This window comes from Phacochoerus africanus, chromosome 6, assembly GCF_016906955.1.
Source record: "Phacochoerus africanus isolate WHEZ1 chromosome 6, ROS_Pafr_v1, whole genome shotgun sequence".
Lineage (NCBI taxonomy): Eukaryota > Metazoa > Chordata > Mammalia > Artiodactyla > Suidae > Phacochoerus > Phacochoerus africanus.
Window position 1 is genome coordinate 98,189,783 of NC_062549.1, and position 20,335 is coordinate 98,210,117.

Genomic DNA, 20,335 nt, shown 5'->3' on the forward strand with positions numbered 1-20,335 from the left:
GGGGCAATGGTTCAACTTGTTTTTCATCAGAAGGGGGTAATGTGAGCTCATATCGAACTTCCATCACTACTTCCTATAATTTTCTCGTGATTTTATCATCCATTGAGTCTTTTCTTCCAGTAGCTCCGATCACCGAAAGCAAAACTGAAAGACGCACGAGAAAAGAAAGCTCCAAAAGAAGCCGAGCGCCAAGTCTTTCGTCCTGCGGTCCCTTTAAGAGAGGAACCTCTTGGGACCGGCAGTCCCAACCGACCCCAGTTTTAACCGAAACCTAACCCGGACTTCCCCCTCTTGACTCAAATAAGACCAACTTTGGATTTTCCCTCCCCTATTGACCAATCGGATTCTGTTACCAGGCAGACTTTAGCTGCCGCCGGTACGAGACCGGCGCCTACTGTCTCCGGGTGGCAGCAACGACCAATGATAGAGCGGGCAGTCCGAGTATCTAGGCAGATCGGGGCTGTTCCAGCCATTCAGAAAAAAGAAAATAAAGCAACGCACGAGCCCGCTGGGCCAGGACCGTGGGGCTGGGCTGGAGTGAAGGTGGCTACGAGGTAGTTTCTCTTTCTCCCTTACCTTTAATGTTGCTTGTGTTGGAAGGCGACTGTTGAAAGGTAGGGAGGGGGCAATATGAGTTGGGAGGAGCGCAGAAAAATATTTTGGCTGTATTTTCAACGGCTTCTTCACCCATGTGCACGTGCCCCGAGTCTGGGACCCCGTTCTCCCTACCGGGTTCATACGCCCAGCCCAGGAGTTCCGCAGCCCTGAACTCCCCCACCCCACCCCCACTTTGCTGCAACGAGGGATTGAATAGAGGGGGAAGGGAGGGAAGTGGGGGCGCGCATCAGGATGGGATGTTGAGGGAGGTGACGTAGGGGCCTGCGACGTGGGGAGGGGGAGCTGCGGGGGAAGCCGTGGCGAGATTAAATAATGAGAACTTGGGCCCAGTTTTTTCCAAGCCTGGAAGGCAGAATATGTTCGTATCCTTTCTAACCTCCCAGGCCGATTCAGTGATGCGGACTATATTAGAGAATTAAAGAACTTTGTCTTGTGGTGGTTGTTTTTGAGGGGAAGGAAGGATGGCAGTAGCGGGGTCAGAAGCAGAAAGGAAAATTTCTAACGTGATTCCCAAACCCCCATCTCTTCCTTTACGGTTTTCCACTTTTAGCAGACTGCAGAAAGGTGGGGCACATAGAATGGAGATGGCAAAGATCTCTTGGGGTATAGATGGGCCTGGAGAAGTACTGGAAGAATTTATAACGTTTGGAAAAGATAAGTGGTGGGGAAGAAAAAAAGACCACTGGAGCAATTCTGAGGCTTTTTTTTTCCTGCTTGTCTCTCTTTCTGGGTAGAGAGGAGAGGAGTGGTCCTGGGGCCTCCATGAGGGGAAAGGAAGTTAAATCTTCATGTCCTGTCTCTCTCACCTCTAGCCCTCATGCCAGGATGGCAGAAGATGAACCTGATGCTAAAAGCCCAAAGACAGGGGGAAGGGCCCCCTCAGGTAGTGCCGAGGCAGGGGAACCCACCACCCTTCTTCAGAGGCTCCGAGGTACCATTTCGTAAGTACTCATCACCACCTCCAAACCTCATTCCAGACCTGGGTATCCACCCCTGTAAGCACTTACTGTCTCTCTCGACAATCTGCCATTCCCCAAGCAAATGTATCCCATCAGGGGAGCGTCTTCATCATCATAGCAGTTCTTGAGCACCTGCTGTTTTTTTCAGCCCTCTTCCTCTCCCTGGCAGAAAGACCCAGGGATGGGGAAAATTTTTGTTTATGACCTCCAGCTTTCTCTTCTTCTCCACAGCAAGGCCGTGCAGAACAAAGTAGAGGGAATCCTGGTGAGTATTTGGGGGAAGAGGGCAATAGAGAGATGCAGTTGGTGGAGAATGATGGTGAGGCTATCAGTAGGAAAGTTCTCTGTGAGAGAGGTATGTTGTCTGCCCTGTCAGAAGTAACTGGCTTTGCAACTTGCCATCACTTTCCCCTTGAGCATCTGTGTGACCTCTTGTATAAAAGCCGCATAGAAATAAAATCAGACAAAAGACAAAAAAAAAAAGAAATAAAATCAGAGCTGACCCCCTCCACTCCCCCTCTCACCCTAGTGGCCCATAAGGGCTCCTCAGGGCACAGTGAGCACCCAGCCTCAAATCATTTCCGAGGTCCTTTTCCCGTGTGACAGTTACTAAGTCAGCTAGAGTTTTGGGTGACGGTCAGAGGGTCCTACCTTGGGTCCTTCTCGGCCTTATTATTTCTCCCGCCTCTGTTCCTCCCTGCCTCAGCAAGATGTACAGAAATTCTCAGACAACGACAAGCTGTATCTCTACCTTCAGCTCCCCTCAGGGCCCAGTACTGGGGACAAAAGGTAGGTATGGTGCTAGAGTCTTGGATCTCAGAGGTTCTGACTCTTAAAGAAGGGCTCCCTGAAAAGGGTCAGGTGAATAAGAATACTCATAACAGCTGTCCCTAATCAAGAAGAAAGGTCCCTGTCCTGCCTTGGTTTACTAGGGGAAGGTGGGTTCTGGATGAACTGGTTCAGTCCAGCCCTACGGAAGCAATAGTCCAGCTAGAACCAGGGAAACTGTTAGGATGTTAGTAATACTTGTCTCTCTTACTTCTCTTGCAGCTCAGAGCCAAGCACACTCAGCAATGAGGAGTACATGTATGCTTACAGGTGGATCCGCAACCATCTAGAAGAGCATACGGACACCTGTCTGCCAAAACAAAGTGTTTATGATGCCTATCGGTGGGTGGATGGGGGGCATAGGACCACCTTCTCACCCCTGGAGACCTCCTTGCCTTGACAGAGCCTGACTTCTTAAAGAATGTCCCAGCCTTGATCCCCAGGGACCCTCTGAACCCATCCATGACCTCTTTGTCTTCCCACTCTGCCCCCCTCCCCACACTCAGGAAGTACTGTGAAAGCCTTGCCTGCTGCCGCCCACTCAGCACAGCCAACTTTGGCAAAATCATCAGAGAGATCTTCCCTGACATCAAGGCCCGAAGGCTTGGTGGCCGGGGCCAGTCCAAGTATCCTTGATTGAAAAGGTTGGGCTAAAGGACCTGGGGAGGAAAACAGGATGTGAAGAGCCAGGAGTGGAAACAGCCCAGCTTTCCTAAGGGGCTGGGAGATGCCCACGTGTTGGTGGCTCCTTAACTTTTGGCAGATATTGCTACAGTGGCATACGAAGGAAGACCTTGGTATCTATGCCACCCTTGCCTGGACTTGACCTAAAGGGCTCTGAGAGTGTAAGTAACAGCCAACCCTCTGACCGAACTCTCTCTCCAAGTCCGAGGACTTTGGGACATGTTCCGAAGGCTGACACAGCCTAGGTCACTCTGCACAGTTTCTGAGTGTATAGGATAGGCCCTTCTGCCCACCCTGTGGCTGAGGCAGAGGAGGAAGAGAATTTGTAGGTTTCTGGGAGGAGATGATAGAGGCTACTCCCATCCCCAGTCTGAGCTTACATATGGTCAACATCGGTGTCTGAGAGGGGTGGAGGGCCCTTTCTTCAGAGTGTGATTGGTTGTATCCTTCTCCACACCCCCCGCAGCCAGAAATGGGCCCAGAAGTAACCCCAGCACCTCGGGATGAGCTGGTCGAAGCAGCCTGTGCCCTGACCTGTGACTGGGCAGAACGGATCCTGAAACGGTCCTTCAGTTCCATTGTCGAGGTCGCCCGCTTCCTGCTGCAGCAGCATCTTATCTCTGCCCGATCTGCACATGCCCATGTGCTCAAGGCCATGGGGCTTGCTGGTGGGTGGACCCCCTCTCATATCCTGAGTGTCCTCAGCCACTTTGAACCTCGCAGTCCCTCCCACGTACTAGGATAGAGACACCTTGGATTTGCCTTCTGTCATTCCTAGAGACCCTTCTAGAACATGTCTTAGACCACCTTCTCTCTGCCTCCGCCAGGCAGTCAGAGGTGCCTCACTCCTCCATTCTCTTTCCTCTTCACCTGGTTACCTTTTCTGGCACCTCTGCAGAAGAGGATGAGCATGCCCCTCGGGAGCGGTCGTCTAAATCCAAGAATGGCGTAGAGAATCTGGAAGGTGGAGCCCATAAGAGACCAGAGAGACAGGCCCAGGTAAGGAACCTGGCCTTGACCTTGCTCCCCTGGGCTAGGAATTTAGTATAGTCTTCCCACAGTGGGTCCAGTATTTTTCACCTGCTGTTCCCACATTCCCTCCATTTTCCAGTGTTCTCACTTACTGTGCTCCTCTCTTTACTCTTTAGCCTCCTAAGGAGCTGGAAGCCCGGGCTGGGGCTGGCCCCCCAGCACGTGGAGAGCGGAAGAAGAGTGTAGTAGAGACCCCGGTGCCAGCACCCAGTAACCCTCAGGTTAATGCCCTAGTGGCCAGGCTGCCTCTGCTCCTCCCCCGGGCCCCTCCCTCACCTATTCCACCAATCCGAGTCTCTCCATCCATTCTGGCCCCCAAGCTTTCTTCAGGCGCTCTGAAAATGGCTACACTGCCTCTTCCCAGTAGGGGTGGTGGACCCCAAGCAGCTGTGCCCATCTTTAACATGATCTTACCAACTGTTCCTGCTTTGCCTGGACCCGGACCCGGACCCGGACCTGGACCCGGGCCTGGGCCTGGTCAAGCTCCACCTGGGGGGCTCACTCAGCCGAGGGGCACAGAGAACAGGGAAGTGAGCATAGGTGGTGACCCGGGACCCCATGACAAGGGTGTCAAGAGGACAGCTGAAGTACCTGTGAGTGAGGCCAGTGGGCAGGACCCACCAGCCAAAGCAACAAAGCAGGATGTAGAGGATACAGGAAGTGACGCCAAAAGAAAACGGGGGCGCCCTCGAAAAAAATCAGGTGGAAGTAGGGAAAGGAACTCTACCCCTGACAAGTCAGCAGATGCCGTGGACGCTGCCCAGCCCTCAAGGTTACCACCGGAGACGTGGGCCTCTGGAGGGGAAAGCAATTCAGAGAGGCCAGGGCTAGGGGGAGAGGCTGAGAAGGGGGTGCTTGCCCAAGGTCAGGAGGGTGGTGCTGTTTCCCGAGGAGGAAGGGGCCCCAGTTCCCGGCATGCCAAAGAAGCAGAAGATAAAATTCCTCCTGTCGCCCCGAAAGTGAGTGTTATCAGGGGCAGTAGAAGCCAAAAGGAGGCTCTTCATTTGGTTAAGGGAGAGGTAGACACAGCGGCACAGGGTAATAAAGACTTAAAGGGACACGTGCTTCAAAGCTCCTTACCCCTGGAGCGGAAAGACCCCAAAGCCACACCCCCGTGATAGGTATGCAAGGAAGAGTGTTTATATCCCCGTGTTAACTCTGCCGGTCTCTGCACTTGCTTCTCACCTGGCTCTTCATTCTATCCTGCATAGACAGCTGAGGCACCTTGTCTTACACAGTGCCTGGTTCTAGCCTCTTGCCTTTCCAGCTCAGTACCCTTGGCTTTAGAGTCGCTAATAAACCTGTAGTGACCATCTCTCCTGGATCCCTGCACTAACCTATGGAACTATAGGGACGGAATATGATAAACATATAGAGGAGGAATCTTTCCCTTTTAAATCATAGAAAACCTAACTCCAACCGACTTAAAAGATTTTTTGGCTTGTGGAACTGGAAAAGTCCAGAGGTAGTGCTGGCTCCAGGTAAAACTGATTCAGTGGCTCAGTATGTCTCTAAATACCAGACTGTTTTTCCCCCCGCTGCTCTACCTTCTGTAGGATCATCTGAAGCCCAGGGCTCCTTGTGGCTGCCAGCGCTCCTAGGATTACATGTTTCCTCATTTATGTCCAGCCAGAAAGAGCAGGGCATCTCTGTGCCAGGAGTCCTAGCAAAAGCCCTAAGATTCACTCTGGTCAGGCCGGCCTGGGTCACATGCCTACACCTAACTAATCACTGTGGCCAGGAGATTGGTAAATGCTAATCTGCTTATTTATTGTACCCGTGGGCTGCACTTTTCGAAGAGGGCAGAATCAGCCTCTTTAGAATCACATAGATCCTTAAATGGAAACTGGGAGTGGGCAACTCCTGGAGAGGCAGCTGACACCTGGCCACTGCAATGAAGTACACGTGGTTTTAGCTTGCCAGGCTAAGAGCAACTCTGCCTGCTGCCTTTTTCCCTCATGCTCTAGGATTTTTCCTTACTGCAGCAGGAGTCTCTTACCTCTTGTTTTAGTCTCAGAAGGAATGAGAGGAAAGCCATTCTCCTTTAGGGACTATCTCTTTAGTCTCATTTAGATGACAATCCCCTCCCCCCCTTTTTTAACCTACATCTTAGAGATGGATATTCTTCCTTTTCCTGTTTCTGAATTTTAGTTTTCTCATTCCTGCTTCCCTATCCCCCACCCTACTGCCTCTGACCAATAAAGTGAAAAGATTTACTCCCTAGTTATTAAATTCATTCTGTATCCACCAGGTGTCAGTCTCTTGTCATACACGTGTCAAGACTTAGCCAGGATTGTGGGGTTTAGAAAGCTGTGTTTGGAAGGAGATAGCTCTGCATATCAGGGAGCACCAGTGGAAGGAATCCAGCCCCTCCAGGTATATATTAGAGAAAAGCAGTAAACCAGCCAATATTTATTGAGGACCTACTTTGTCTTCTATGTAGGGTAGCTTCTTTCAGGGAGTCTCACTTTTCTTTCAGGGAGCCTTTGTTCATGTGTTCATTTATTTCCACCATTGCAGATTTTTAAAAATTATACTATGTAATGTTTGATATCTATAAAGAATATATTTAACATTGAATAAATTATGAAGCATAATAATTAAATGACTCATCACCCAATTTGTACATTAAAACATTAGAAATGTCATTGAATTTCTTGTGCTCTTCCCCTATCCTATCTTCCTGCCTCTTCCTAGAGGTAATCACTGTCCTTAATTTTGTATTTATCAATTACCTGATATATATATATATATATATATATATATATATATTTCCGTGTAAGTTTGTTAATTGCCTGATATATATTTCCATATAAGTTTATTAATTACCTTATGTACATATGTTTCCATATAAGTATATATCCTTTAATAATGTACTGTTCAGTTTTGCTTTTTAGCTTTACGAATTTTTATTCTCTAAGTCTCCTGCAGTTTACTTGTTTTTTCATTTAACATTATTTCTGACTCATCCACGTTGCTGTAGATACCTATGGTTTGTTCATTGTCATGGGTATAATATTTCAGGTGCATAAACTGCAATTTATTTATCCATCCACCAATCAATGGACATTTGGATTGTTCCCAGTTTTTGGTTTTTTGTTTTTTGCTGTTACAGATAATGCTACTGGGAACATGCTTGTACATTTTAGTGCCTCTGTTTTCAGTAAGATTTCTAAGAAGCTTGCTAAGGTAGCTCCTTTGGTCCATAGACCCTATGAGCTGGGATTATTCCCTCTTGTCTCATTCTATAAAAGAGTTTACATCAGATTGAAATAGACCATCCCTGGAGTTCCAGTCTTGGCGCAGCAGAAACAAATCTGACTAGGAACCATGAGGTTGCAGGTTCGATCCCTAGCCTTGCTCAGTGGGTTAAGGATCCGGCATTGCTGTGAGCTGTGGTATATGTGGCAGACACGGCTTGGATCCGCTGTTGCTGTGGCTGTGGCGTAGGCCAGCAGCAACAGCTCGGATTCGACCCCTAGCCTGGGAACCTCCATATGCCATGGGTGCAGCCCTAAAAAGACAAAAGACAAAAGAAATAAAAAATTAAAAAATAAACTATCCCTTAAAAGTGTGGTAAAACTCACCTGGTAAGCCACCGGAACCTAGCGTTTCTTTGTGGGAAATGTTTAATTCAGTCTCTTTAATAGTTATAGGCTATTTGGGCTTTTTATTTCTTTTTGAGTCAATTTGGGTAAAGTGTTCTAAAATTTTGAGCATTTGACATTATGTTTTAAAAATGATATTTCTTCCATTTCCTTTTTTGCCTCTGCTCCCTGGGTAGTCGTGTCTGCCTTTTCAGTTCTACTCTTTACTTGTGCCTTGTCTTTTTCCCTCTTGACCATCTCTACCAGAAATTTATTTTACTCATATCTCCTTAGATGCTACTTTGAGTTTTATTGATCCTCTCCCTTATATACTTATTTTCCACTTAAAATAATTATGGGTCTTATCTATAGTTTTTCCTTCTGCTTTCTTTAGATTTAATTTTATGTTCTTTTATAGCATCTTAATTTTAATCTGATTAATTTTCAGGCTATCTTTTTTTTTTTTCTATTGTAAGTTTTTAAGGACCCACCTCCCTGGATTCTCCAAACTTTTCTGTTTAAAGTATTTAAGTTGTTAGTTCTAAGAATATTTAAATTACCTTTATGAGCTTTTTGATTGACGAATTATTTAGAAAAGTTTTATAAATTTCCAAATGCCTGGATATTTAAAAATTTACTCTTTTGATACTGATTTACAGCCTAATCATTGGTGCTTAGTAAATGTGGTCTCTATGATACTCTTTGAAATTTTTTGGGATTCTTTTTTGTCTTTGTTTGTTTTTGCCACTCGTGCAGCATGTGGAAGTTCACAGCCCAGGGATCGAACCTGTGCCACAGCAGCAGCCCAAGCCACTGTAGTGACAACACTGGATCCTTAACCTGCTGCACCACAAGAGAACTCTTGGAATTGTTGTTTTATATTCTGTAACTTAAACCTGGATGTCTAAATCTGTTTTGTTGTTTTCTGCTGACTCCTGCCCATGTCAGCTTGTTTCCTTGTATATTTTGTATTTTTGAATTTGGAGTTGTTATTTTGTTGAACTTAATCTAAGGGAATCCAGAGGGCCTAAATTGGGGGTACTTTCCCCCAGAGAGGATTTGCATTTGCTTTTGCCAGGAAACAAAGTGTGTTCCTGATCTGGGACTGTGTTCGCCTCTTCAAGAGTCCCAGTTTAGCTCAGGAGCCCCAGGTTTTTTCCTTGTCTCTGATCACAGATTTAGCCTCTGTTCACAGTACTAATATTGGCCTTTGTCCCCACGGCAAGCCTGCTTCTGTTACGTTACTCATCCTTCATAAGGTTGAGGTTGTAATGTTATGACTCATCCTTCATAAGCTCAATGGTATTTTTCCTTCCTTTAGTGATCTCTTCTACTTTCTGATGAGCCCAGCAATGTGGTAAATATGTTTCCTGTCATTTCTCCAGGATCTAGTTGTATTCTAGTGGAAGAGCCCTTTCCTCTTATCCATGCTGCCAGAAGTAGGAGTCCATTACTGTGGTTTTGACATTTCGCTTCTTGTTTTTTAAGAGTGAGGCACTTGTTAGAAGCTAGTTGACTTAGGCACTGTCTCCAAGTCAATAATGATCAAGCACAGTGTGAGTTATGTTCGCAGTAAGCGCAAGGAGCTGTGGGAGCCCAGAGGAACAGCATATAGGTCAGACAGGGATCAGAAATGACCTCCTGGTAGAGATGAGCAGGACAAGTCTAACTAACTCAAGGCAAGGACAGAACAACAGAAGACATATGGTAAAACCAGCTAACTCATGATACTCATTCTGCTGCAAAAGAGCTGTAAAATCAAAAGAGACCGAGTAACTTGGGAAGGCTTCATAGAAAAGGTAGGCTTGAGTTAAGCCTTTGAGGTAAGTAGAGCTTACATAGGTGGAAAAGAGGAGGGCACTCCAGGAAAAGCAGGGTTTGGGGATTCGGGTGTGCATAAGTCATGGCAGTACAACCCAGGAAAGAGCCCCATCAGACAGAAGGGATGTGTATGAACAATAGTGAGAAATAAACTGGAAGAAGAACACACAACCATTATAGTTATCCATTGATCAAATGAATGAATGAAAGGCATGAAGTTTGCATTAGAGGCTGAAGGAACAGAAGTCAAAAGGAACCAGCCAGACAGCTGTTGCTATTATCCACGTGGGAGATGAGGGACTGGATCAGGCTGCTGACACATGAGAGGTGATAGGCACATTAAAAAAAAAACCACTGATGATAGAATAGATCGAAGCATCCAAGGAAATATTGCCCTTACCATGAGTGGGTTTGGAGATGTGTTCACTTTGGGAGATCTGGCCACTGGATAATTTTGACATTTACATGAATGGTATGGGATTTTTAAGTCACCTATTTAAAAATGTCACCCTAATTTAAAAACCTAATAGGAAACAAGTTATCCTTCTTCAGTTCAGACAATCTTCAGCTTACCAAGGTTAGCCTAAACCTTGGTAGGGCTAAACCATGGTTTTGAGGACTGCCCGCTTCTTCTCTACGTGCCTTACTCTCTCCCCAGTACCCTGCTCCCCGCTTCAATTGTTGTCTTTTTTCATTTTAGCTCTATCATAAATTAATGATCATTTATAATTTACTAAAATCTGAAATAATCTTTTGATGTTAAACTAAGACAAACTCTAGATGTCTAGTCTATGGCCTCAAATAAATGAATTTATTATTTTTGTGGGCAACAATCAGTTTTCTTAAAAAAAAAAAAAAAAAAAACAAAGCAGGAGTTCCCGTCGTGGCTCAGTGGTTAACAAACCATGAGGTTGTGGGTCCGATCCCTGGCCTTGCTCAGTGGGTTAAGGATCCAGCGTTGCCCTGAGCTGTGGTGTAGGTGGCAGACGAGGCTCGGATCTGGCGTTGCTGTGGCTGTGGCATAGGCCGGCAGCTGTAGCTCCGATTAGACCCCTAGCCTGGGAACCTCCATGTGCTGAGGGTGCAACCCTGAAAAGACAAAAGACAAAACAAAAACAAAGCAAATACCACGTTGACTCACATGCTAAATGGGGGAATTGATGTCATTATATATTTGTCTAAGTGTTTGTTTCATGGTTTATCAGAAGGCATATTCCTTCTTTGACTAGGGTCATTCTGCTAGCTCTATCTTATGAGGTAAAGTTAATTCATATATATATATATAATGCATATATATATATAATGTGTGTGTATATATATAATGCATATATATATATATAATGTGTGTATATATATATAATGCATATATATATAATGTGTGTGTATATATATAATGCATATATATATAATGTGTATATATATATAATGTATATCTATGTATACACATATATATAATGCAGTAGTTCATTTTTTTTGTCTTTTTTTTATATCTTTTTGTCTTTTCAGGAACTCCCCTATAATGCAGTGTTTCTTAAGAAATGTTCATGAAAAGGCATTTATTTACTGGAAAGAGCATGAATTTGTCAGAGTTCCTGTCGTGGCTCAGTGGTTAACGAATCCGACTAGGAACCATGGAGTTGCGGGTTCAATCCCTGGCCTTGCTCAGTGGGCTAAGGATCTGGCATTACCGTGAGCTCTGGTGTAGGTTGCAGACGCGGCTCAGATCCCGCATTGCTGTGGCTTTGGCGTAGGCCCGTGGCTACAGCTCTGATTAGACCCCTGGCCTGGGAACCTCCATATGCTGTGGGAGCGGCCCTAAAAAAGGCAAAAAGACCAAAAAAAAAAAAAAAAAGCATGAATTTGTTTCAAATCTTACCTTTACCACTTTCCATATGACTTTAATCCACTTTTTCAAACTGGATTAATAAATAGATTTCAACTCATTCAAAGGTTGTGAAAATGATTTAGCAGGCTGTAAAACTGTTTTTAAAAAGTGAAGTAAAACAGAAAATATCAGCATGCATTGCGTATAGTAAGGATAATGTTTCACTAATTTCAGTGAAAACATGTCTATGTCTTCTTCAGTGGTCACGATTATAAAATTTCTTTCTTTCTTTTTTTTTGTCTTTTGTCTTTTTTTTTTTTTAGGGCGGCTCCCACCGCATATGGAGGTTCCCAGGCCAGGGGTCTAATGGGAGCTATTAACGCCGGCCTGCGCCAGAGCCATGGCAACGCCAGAGCTGAGCCACGTCTGCAACCTGCACCACAGCTCACAGCAACGCCGGGTCCTTAACCCACTGAGCAAGGCCAGGGATTGAACCCGCAACCTCATGGTTCCTAGTCAGATTCGTTAACCACTGAACCACAACAGAAACTCCATTAAATTTATTTCTTATCGTGGGTTGAAGTAAAACAATTTCAAAAAATAATGACTTAGTCCTGCTGTATAGCACAGGGAACTATATCCAATCACTTGTGGTAGAAGATGATAGAGGATAATATGAGAAAAAGAATGTATATATGTGTATACCTGGGTCACTTTGCTGTACAGCAGAAATTGACAGAACGTTATAAATCAAATTAAAAAAAATTTTTTAAATACCATTACACCAAGAAGTTACATTAGGTGTTCCCTTCATGGCTCAGTGGTTAATGAATCTGACTAGGATCCATGGGGATGTGGGTTTGATCCCTGGCCTCGTTCAGTGGGTTAAGGATCCAGCATTGCCATGAGCTGTGGTGCAGGTCGCAGATGCAATTCAGATCCCGAGTTGCTGTGGCTGTTGCTACAGCTCTGGTTCGGCCCCTATCCTGGGAACTTCCATATCCCTCAAGTGTGGCCCTAAAAAGCAAAAAAAAAGGAAGAAAAAGATACATTAAAAAAATAAAATCCTGAAGCTCAGTCTCCATAAAATGAGATAAAATATTTCATAGGGTTTTAGTGAGGAATAAATTAAGTAACATTTTTTGGTACACAGAAGCTTGAGAAATAAATGCTAGTAGCTTCTTTTTCTTTTGTCTGAAAAAAAAGCCCATAATATCTATGGTTCAGGAAAAAAAATTACTCTTTATACTTTCTTTAACCATTTAAAAATACAACTGGGGAGTTCCCATTGTGGCTCAGGGGAAATGAATCTGACTAGTATCTGTGAGGATGCGGGTTTGATCCCTGACCTTGTCAGTGATTTGGGGATCCGGTGTTGTGGTGAGCTGTGGTGTAGGTCACAGATGTGGCTCGGACCCCGAGTTGCTGTGGCTGATGGCTAAAGCTCTGGTTCAGTCCCTAGCTTGGGAACTCCCATATGCCGTGGGTGTGGCCCTAAAAAGCAAAAAAATAAAAATAAAAATACAACTGGAGCTGTATTATGACCTGGGTTCTCTAATTTTACCGTTTTGTATTTTTAAATTAAAGTATGGTTGATTTATAATGTGCCAATTTCTGCTGTACAGCTAAGTGACTCATATATATATATATATACACTGTGTATACATTCTTTTTTTTTTTACCTCACCCATGGCATATGGAGGTTCCCAGGCCAGGAACTGAACCCACGGCTCAGCAGCAATCCCAGCCACTGCAGGCACAATGCTGGTTCCTTAACCTGCTGCACCACAGCAGGAACTCCTATACATTCTTTTTTATATTCTTTTCCATCATGGTCTATCCCAGAAGACTGGATTTTGTTCTCAGTGTGTTCAGTTTTACCAACTGTTGATGAAAAGCCAACTTCTTTCCCCAATTTTGGTGACATTTAAATAAATGTCATTACTTGACCCTGGTGCTACTTTCCTGCCTTCACACCCCAAGGTGCCACATGCATACGTCTTTCCCACCAAAGTAAGAGGCATCACATGCATACTGGACAGTATGGGCTCCAGTAGGGTCATGAGTCATCCAAGTAAACCATCTATACCTGTAGTGGCTCCCTGGGACCTAAGATAGAGGTAAAGGGTATTTTTTCTATCATAAGTGAATCTAAAATATAGTTTGTGTGGTGAAGCATTTTAGAGAAAATTATAAATGTTATGGTTTTAAATTGAATGTGAGAAACAACAGGATTCTCTTTTATAATTTGACAAGTAAGGAGACTGAGGAGAAAAGCAAAGCAAATAGGAAGGGGGAGAAAAAATAATTTAGGTAAAATATGTATTTGTAAATATTTTTTTATTTTATGAATTCATTTATGAAAAATAACTATTTTCCCAAAACAACAATGATAATAAAAATCAGACAATTGGCACTGCTCTGCATTTTTGCTCTTTAATGCCTGACTGGATTCTCATATCTGCTTTTGCATTCAATCTGTTGCTATATCAACAAATATAAACATTTTTTTCCTGTGGTAGAAACGAAGGATATAGCTAGGATGCAAATCCTTTCCTGCCTTGAGGAGCTCAGACTAGAGGGGGCTGGAGACCCAGAAAGAGAGGGAACCAAAGAAAACTCCAAAAGAAGGTGGAAAGACAAAAGTAATAAAGAGACGCAAAGAAATTTACACATGAGAGCCCTGAGAGTTGTAAATACAGAAAACTTGAAACAAAATCTACTTAAGAATATCGCGGGTGTTCCCTTGTGGGCCAGCTGATTAAGAACCTGCTTTCAGTGGCTCTAGCTTAGGACATTGGCTACAGCTCCAATTCGACCCCTAGCCTGGGAACCTCCATATTCCACTGGTATGGCCCTAAAAGACAAAAAAAAAAAAAAATCTGCTTTCACTCTTGCAGCTTAGGTCCACTGCCGTGACTTGGGTTCAGTCCCTGCCAGGAATTTCCACATGCCTCATGTGTGGGCAAAAAAAATAATATTCTGTATGTGTGTGTGGGGGGGATAGGGGGTCTCACTTGGTTAATAAAGGAGTTAGAACTGCTGTAGCTACAGAAAGTTCCTATTTAAAGTTTGAACAGATGCTCCTGGAATCTTGTGCAGGTTTTGTTACTGGAAAATAAAAAACTCCCTACTATTAAAAAATAAGGCTGTCACACCTCTTTTTCCTTTTTTTTTTCCTTTTACTTTTAAGGGTCACACCCACGGCATATGGAGGTTCCCAGGCTAGAGGGCGAATCAGAGCTACAGCTGCCAGCCTACACCACAGCCACAGCAACGATAGATTATAGATCCCAGACCCACTGAGCATAGCCGCATCCTCATGGGTACTAGTCGGATTCATATCTGCTGTGCCACAATGGGAACTACTTTTTACAGTGTTTCTCGAAAGGCTCCTCTTATAGCTTTTCGAGATTCCTATCCTTTGAGGGGATGAATCAGGGTCATCACCTCTCTATGCTTGCCTGGCAGCTGATTGGGAGCTGGCCAAGGCTGCTGGGGCTGACAGATGGACTGGTGATTTCCCACTCTGGACCAGTGGTGACAAATTTAAACTATCTTTGGCACTCTTGGCCTCTTTCTCTGGTCATCTTTCATTACTCCTGCTTTAACCTAGCTTATCAGCTTGCTCTCTCATGATATAAGCAAATTCCCTTCAGAATGTTCTCTCCTCTTTTTTGCTCAGCTGGGTCATTTCCAGTATCTCACGATATTTTTGAGAAGCCTTCCATTCATTCATCGTCTACTGAGTGGCCTTCTATGTTAATTAACCACATGTTCTTTCAGCAATCAGGTACCCCATTTATTCTACTTTTGTACATACTGCACGTTTTACATAAGTATTTTCAGACTATTACTCTTTATTCTGCCTTCCAAACACTGAAGCAGTGACCCTCTTTTCTCTCATCATCTATCATCTATATTATTGTCCCCAAAATAGTAATATGGATAGTAATAATCTGTACTTTCTTTTAATCCTCACAAAAGCCTGTAAAGTCTTAATATTCCTGGATCCACTCCGCAGACATAGAAACGGAAATTCACAGAGGTTAAAAAAGTCATTCCAAATCAAACAGCCCTTAAGTGGCAGAGAAGCTAGTATCCAGGATCTGGGCTCAAACAACTAGCCTTAATGTAGAGTATTAAATAAGGCCCAATGAGGGTTGGGATAGAGATTTTGACAGTAAAGGCTCTCACTCAATAGGCTAACTGACAAACACACAAAATTAACACCAGAAGGCCATTAGCGGGGCGCATTTTTGCTTATTTGTTTAGTTTTCTACGGTTTGGTTTTGAAAGCAGTGATGATGCCCTCCAAGCTTTTGTCACTTCACTCACCTCTCCCAACCCGGGCTTGTCCAGCCCCTCCTGGATGGATCGAGGTCCGCAAGCCGGAGGCCTCCTGAGGCCAAAGGCTGCCCAGGCAGGTGGTGACCTCGAGGGCAGAACCGTGGCCTCGAGTCGCGCCCCTAACGGCGAAAGATTGACGCGGTTGGACCGCGCCATTTCTCAAGTAATAAGGGACGTAATCTTAACGTCGTCCTTAAAGATGAGTAGGAAAAGGATAGTGAGGGTGACTATATTCCCCGCCGGCCCTTTTTCTTTCTGCTATCCAGCTGGACCCCAAGCGTCCATCTCCCGACCTGATTTACTAAGGGAGTTGTGTGGAATAGTGGAGGGGAGAGAGGCACTGATTGCAATTACGGTAACTTGGTTGCTGACTTGAATGGGCTCATTTACATATAATTTGCATGTTCCTGTGCTTACTGGAGTATGCTTACAGAAGTATGTACTTCTCTAAGACCGTATCCACGCACGCCGACCCTCCTCCTGATCTCTGCTCTAGGCCGGGAGCCTCTGCCCCTTATCCTGCAAATTTTACTTCCCTTTCGGCTTCCTTAGCCTCGCAGTAGCTGCATCTCAGGTCCGCCTCCCAAAGACTGGCCCCTCCTCCCGCCCATAAGCTCCTCCCTACGTCCGCTCCTCCCTCCCCAGCTTCCAAATATCTCTTCCCCGCCCCCTTCTCCATTTCTGAACAGGCGTGTTCCAGACAGCTCACTCGACACCTTAGATTACTATGGGTTCGGTAGGGTCCTGAGCCTCAGAGAAGCAGGAAAGCATAGCCCAAGAAGAAGGGCCTGAACTCAGAAGAAGCAGCAAGATCTGCTGGGATTTTTTTCTTTGGTCTTGGTTGTGCGAAGGAGGAAAAAAAGGTTGTGAGGCCCGGTCGAACGCAAGGCACTGCGAAGGCCCCCTCAGGCGGCGCCGAGGGCAGCCCGGCAGCCGGGGCCTGGTGCAGCCGCCGCGACCGCTGTCAGGGAGCGCAGGCGGCCAATGGAACCCGGGAGCGGCCGCTGCTGCTGAGGCGGCGGTGTCGGCAGTCCGACCCCGACCGCCCGCACCCCCTCCGCGGGGGTCCCCCGGAGGTAAGCGACTCCTACCCCGTGAGTGCCCCTTGCCCTGTGTGTGGAAGGGTCTCTCTCCCACCCTGTCCCGCACAGCCTCCCCCGCCCCCACACCTCGGTTCGGCCACAAAACTGCCCTCCTGATGGCTGCTGCACCAGGTTCCTTTTCCACCTTTTTTTCCCAAGCCTGGGGTCCTCTGCTTTTTGGCTTCCTCTTCTGTTTAGCTCCTCCCTCTGCCCCGGGGATTCCCCCCTCCCTCACTCTTATCCCTGTCGCCTCCGTCGCGAATTATTTTCTCTTAAGTCGTCAGCCCTTCCCACATCACGATGCCTTTTATATCGTCCATCCTTGCTTGTCTTTCCTCGTTGTCTGTCCTCCAGCCCCGAATCTTTCTTATGGGCTCCGGCTTTAGCCCTTTTCCCGTTTTGCCCCTTTACTCCGATGTCCCTGCAACCCAGGCGCTGGGTTCCCGTTTCCCTGAGCTAAAGATTGTAGCCCTCTCTTCTTCTGCTACTTCTTATTCCATTACCTCATTGCCACCCACCCACCCAGTTCCTGGCTTCCAAGATTTTCCTTAAGGGATCTCAGGCGCTCATCATCATTCCCAAAGCACCATTTACATTCTACTTTGACCTTAATCCTTACCCTTCTCTGGAGAGCTTTATGATTCCTGTAACTTTCTTTAGCTTCCCTCTCCCCTTACTCAATACCCCAACCTCGGAGGTTTATTCCTGTAGAAGAAAGATCTGACAGTGCCCCTTCCCATTGAGGATTTGTAAGTTTGACACCTCCCTTGAGTTTCAAGGGTTTTGCTGATCCTTGTGACACTTGGTTCTGCTTTCCCTGTGGTCTTTATGTGTTCTCTGTCATACTCTTTACCTTTGCATACCACTGATTGCAGGATCAGCTTAACCTTGAACTAAGAAGAAAATGTGTTGGGAGGAGGGAGAACCTCAGCTGTCTCAGGCTTTTCTCGGACAGAAGGATGGAGCAAGTTTGAAGTTCCTATCAGATTACATTTTTGTGGGAGGGATGAACAGGCCTGCATGGACGCTGAAGGAGATTGTGAGAAATTTTGTATTGGATTATTTACTTTTAGGCTCGTCTTAAAGGGATCACAGAATAGATCTCTCCTAAGAGGAATCAGTTCACAGTCTGTAGCTTTACTAAAATGGTTTTGGTTGATTCCATAAGACCTTAGGCCTGGAGTGGGGTTGAGGAGGGTGGCAACTGGGAAAAGGAACATGAGACAATGGAAAGAGCTTATACATCAGAATTAGGACTCCTGGGTTCACATGTGACTTCCTCACTTGACCTTTAGAGTGCCCTTTATTGGGAAAACGGGTCATTCCGTAGGCATCAGTGCAGAAACAGGCTAATAGGATGTGAGTTGGGAGAAAAATTAGACTTAAGTATTTTTTTACAAAACATTCTGGATTCTTCAGACACACGGTAGTTATTAGTATTGATTTAGTTCTGAGAATTTTCCTTCTTTCTGGTCTGTCGGGCCTTTCTAGTCTACAGCAGTGGGAGTAAATCAGCTGAAGGACAAGCTCTAGGCCCACTTCTTTGATCTGCCTTGATTTTTTGCCTTCCTGCTTTAAGTTGCTGATCACCTCTGCTGTTCCTCTTGTACTTGAGCCATTACTCTAGATTCTTCTGTAGGTGGAAAGTATGTTTGTGGGTAACCCCTTTGAGGAAACTGGCTAGAAAAGAAAACTTGGTGAGAGTTCCCGTCGTGGCGCAGTGGTTAACGAATCCGACTAGGAACCATGAGGTTGCGGGTTCGGTCCCTTCCCTTGCTCAGTGGGTTAACGATCCGGCGTTGCCGTGAGCTGTGGTGTAGGTTGCAGACGCGGCTCGGATCCCGCGTTGCTGTGGCTCTGGCGCAGGCCGGTGGCTACAGCTCCGATTCGACCCCTAGCCTGGGAACCTCCACATGCCGCAGGAGCGGCCCAAGAAAATGGCAAAAAAAGACCAAAAAAAAAAAACTTGGAGTGAGATGGGACTTAGGAAACTAGTTGCTCCCTTGTATGCTGTAGCCTGCAGTAGCGAAGAGGGCACATGAAGTTCTGCTCGGCTTCCTCTAGGCCTGTTTGAAAGTAATCGTGCTACCTCATCCCACTTCTCCCTTTGTCTCCCTCCTTGTTAGCCAGTGTCCAGTCTCATGATTTCCCTTTTAAGGAGCAGCTTCACTCCTTGAAAACACCTCCAGAAAGAAATTGTATTTCCCCTGGTTTCCCTGCTTCTATTCCTTCTCAGAGCTGCAGCCACAGTGCATGAGAACATGTTTGCTGAATACCATCCAAAGCAGCAAATTGAGAATCTATGATTTGGGGAAAAGATTTGAGAGAGACCTTTCAGTAACTGGCATGAGACAAGAGAAGGCCTAGTTAAAGTGCATTTGGAGCTTGCAGCCAGGAGGAACAGTTTAGAGAGAGGTGAGCGTACAGGTCGCTTGCTTTGCTATTTGTCTGTTACTGCAGGGGCTCCCAGAGCTGGCTTGGGCTGTCTGGCTGGAATCTGTTTATACCAGCTCTGTAGCCCTGAACAGAGTTCTCAGCCTGATTCAATATTGACCTAACTACCCTGAGACCACTGTCCTCCCTACCGTCCTGCTGATAGCTTGAGAATGCCCTCTCCCCTTGATGCCAGCCTGCCTTGGGGCCTTAGGTAAGCATTTACCTGGTTTCTAGTAGGGCTTGAGTCTGTTTAATGTCTCACCTTTGTGTTTCTAGAAGGAAAAGGTAGTACTCAATCTGCATCTTTACCATGGAGGTTAAGGGAGAAAGTTGAACTAAGGTTTGAGTTAGACCTTGAAACATAAAGAGGAAATTCTCAACAGCAGAACAGGCAGCTTAGGATGGTTAGGAGTCCCTCTTTTTTTGATATGGGGTCTCAGTTTCCAGACCAGAATTGAACTTGGGCTGCAGTAGTGAAAGCACTGAATCCTAATCACTAGACCACTGGCGAACTTCCTAGGAGTCTCTCTCTCTGTTTTTTTTTTTTTTTGCCTTTATAGGGCTGCTCCCGTGGCATATGGAGGTTCCCAGGCTAGGGGTCGAATTAGAGCTATAGCCTCTGGTCTACACCATAGCCACAGCAACGCCAGATCCGAGCTGCCCTACCACCTACACCACAGCTCATGGCAAGGCCATATCCTTAACCCACTGAGCAAGGCCAGGGATCGAACCTGTGTCTTCATGGATACTAGTCAGATTCGTTTCTGCTGAGCCAGCACGGGAACTCCCCAAGGAGTCTCTTTTGAAGAGCAAATTCTTTTTTTTTGGTGGAAGATCCCAGGCCAGGGACCGAACCTGCATCACAGCAGTGACCTGAACCAGAGCAGTGACAACAATGCCAGATCCTTAACCTGCTGAGCACCAGGAAACTCTAAAAAGCAACTTTTAAAAAATTATTATTAGATTCACAGTGCATTTGGTAGCAAATCCAGTGGTACTTAAGAGTTTATTCCTGGAGTTCCCGTCGTGGCATAGTGGTTAACGAATCCGACTAGGAACCATGAGGTTGTGGGTTCAATCCCTGGCCTTGCTCAGTGGGTTAAGGATCCGGTG

At 45.7% G+C, this 20,335-nt stretch overlaps 2 protein-coding genes across 9 annotated transcripts in view; both read left to right on the forward strand.

Annotated features, from left to right (window-relative positions):
* The first annotated feature begins 402 nt into the window (after window positions 1–402).
* RFX5 (regulatory factor X5) lies at window positions 403–6,721 on the forward strand. Of its 2 annotated transcripts, none has more exons than XM_047784660.1 (10): window positions 403–554; window positions 1,431–1,559; window positions 1,809–1,842; window positions 2,284–2,366; window positions 2,628–2,747; window positions 2,912–3,031; window positions 3,169–3,250; window positions 3,556–3,757; window positions 3,988–4,088; window positions 4,238–6,721. In XM_047784660.1, the coding sequence occupies exons 1-10, from the start codon at window positions 421–423 to the stop codon at window positions 5,237–5,239; spliced, it is 2,007 nt and encodes a 668-aa protein (XP_047640616.1). In that variant the 5' UTR covers window positions 403–420; the 3' UTR covers window positions 5,240–6,721. The 2 variants fall into 2 exon arrangements, with proteins under 2 accessions (XP_047640616.1, XP_047640617.1); XM_047784661.1 differs by having other exon boundaries at window positions 532–614.
* Window positions 6,722–16,377: 9,656 nt separating this feature from the next.
* PI4KB (phosphatidylinositol 4-kinase beta) overlaps window positions 16,378–20,335 on the forward strand; it is a 31,580-nt gene continuing 27,622 nt past the window's right edge. For 2 of the 7 annotated variants that reach the window (XM_047784671.1, XM_047784672.1), the window contains exon 1: window positions 18,788–19,433. In XM_047784671.1, coding sequence (XP_047640627.1) covers window positions 19,393–19,433 — 41 coding nt within the window. In that variant the 5' untranslated portion in view covers window positions 18,788–19,392. Of the gene's footprint in view, window positions 16,781–18,787; window positions 19,434–20,335 lie in introns of those variants that run through there. The other 5 variants (XM_047784669.1, XM_047784666.1, XM_047784668.1 and 2 more) reach the window with 5 other exon arrangements.

Coding starts and splice junctions, on each gene's coding strand:
- RFX5 (XM_047784660.1), top strand. CDS start 421: ATGATAGAGCGGGCAGTCCGAGTATCTAGGCAGATCGGGGCTGTTCCA. Junction 3,032..3,168: donor GGTGGCCGGGGCCAGTCCAA/GTATCCTTGATT, acceptor AACTTTTGGCAG/ATATTGCTACAGTGGCATAC. Junction 3,251..3,555: donor ACCTAAAGGGCTCTGAGAGT/GTAAGTAACAGC, acceptor CACCCCCCGCAG/CCAGAAATGGGCCCAGAAGT.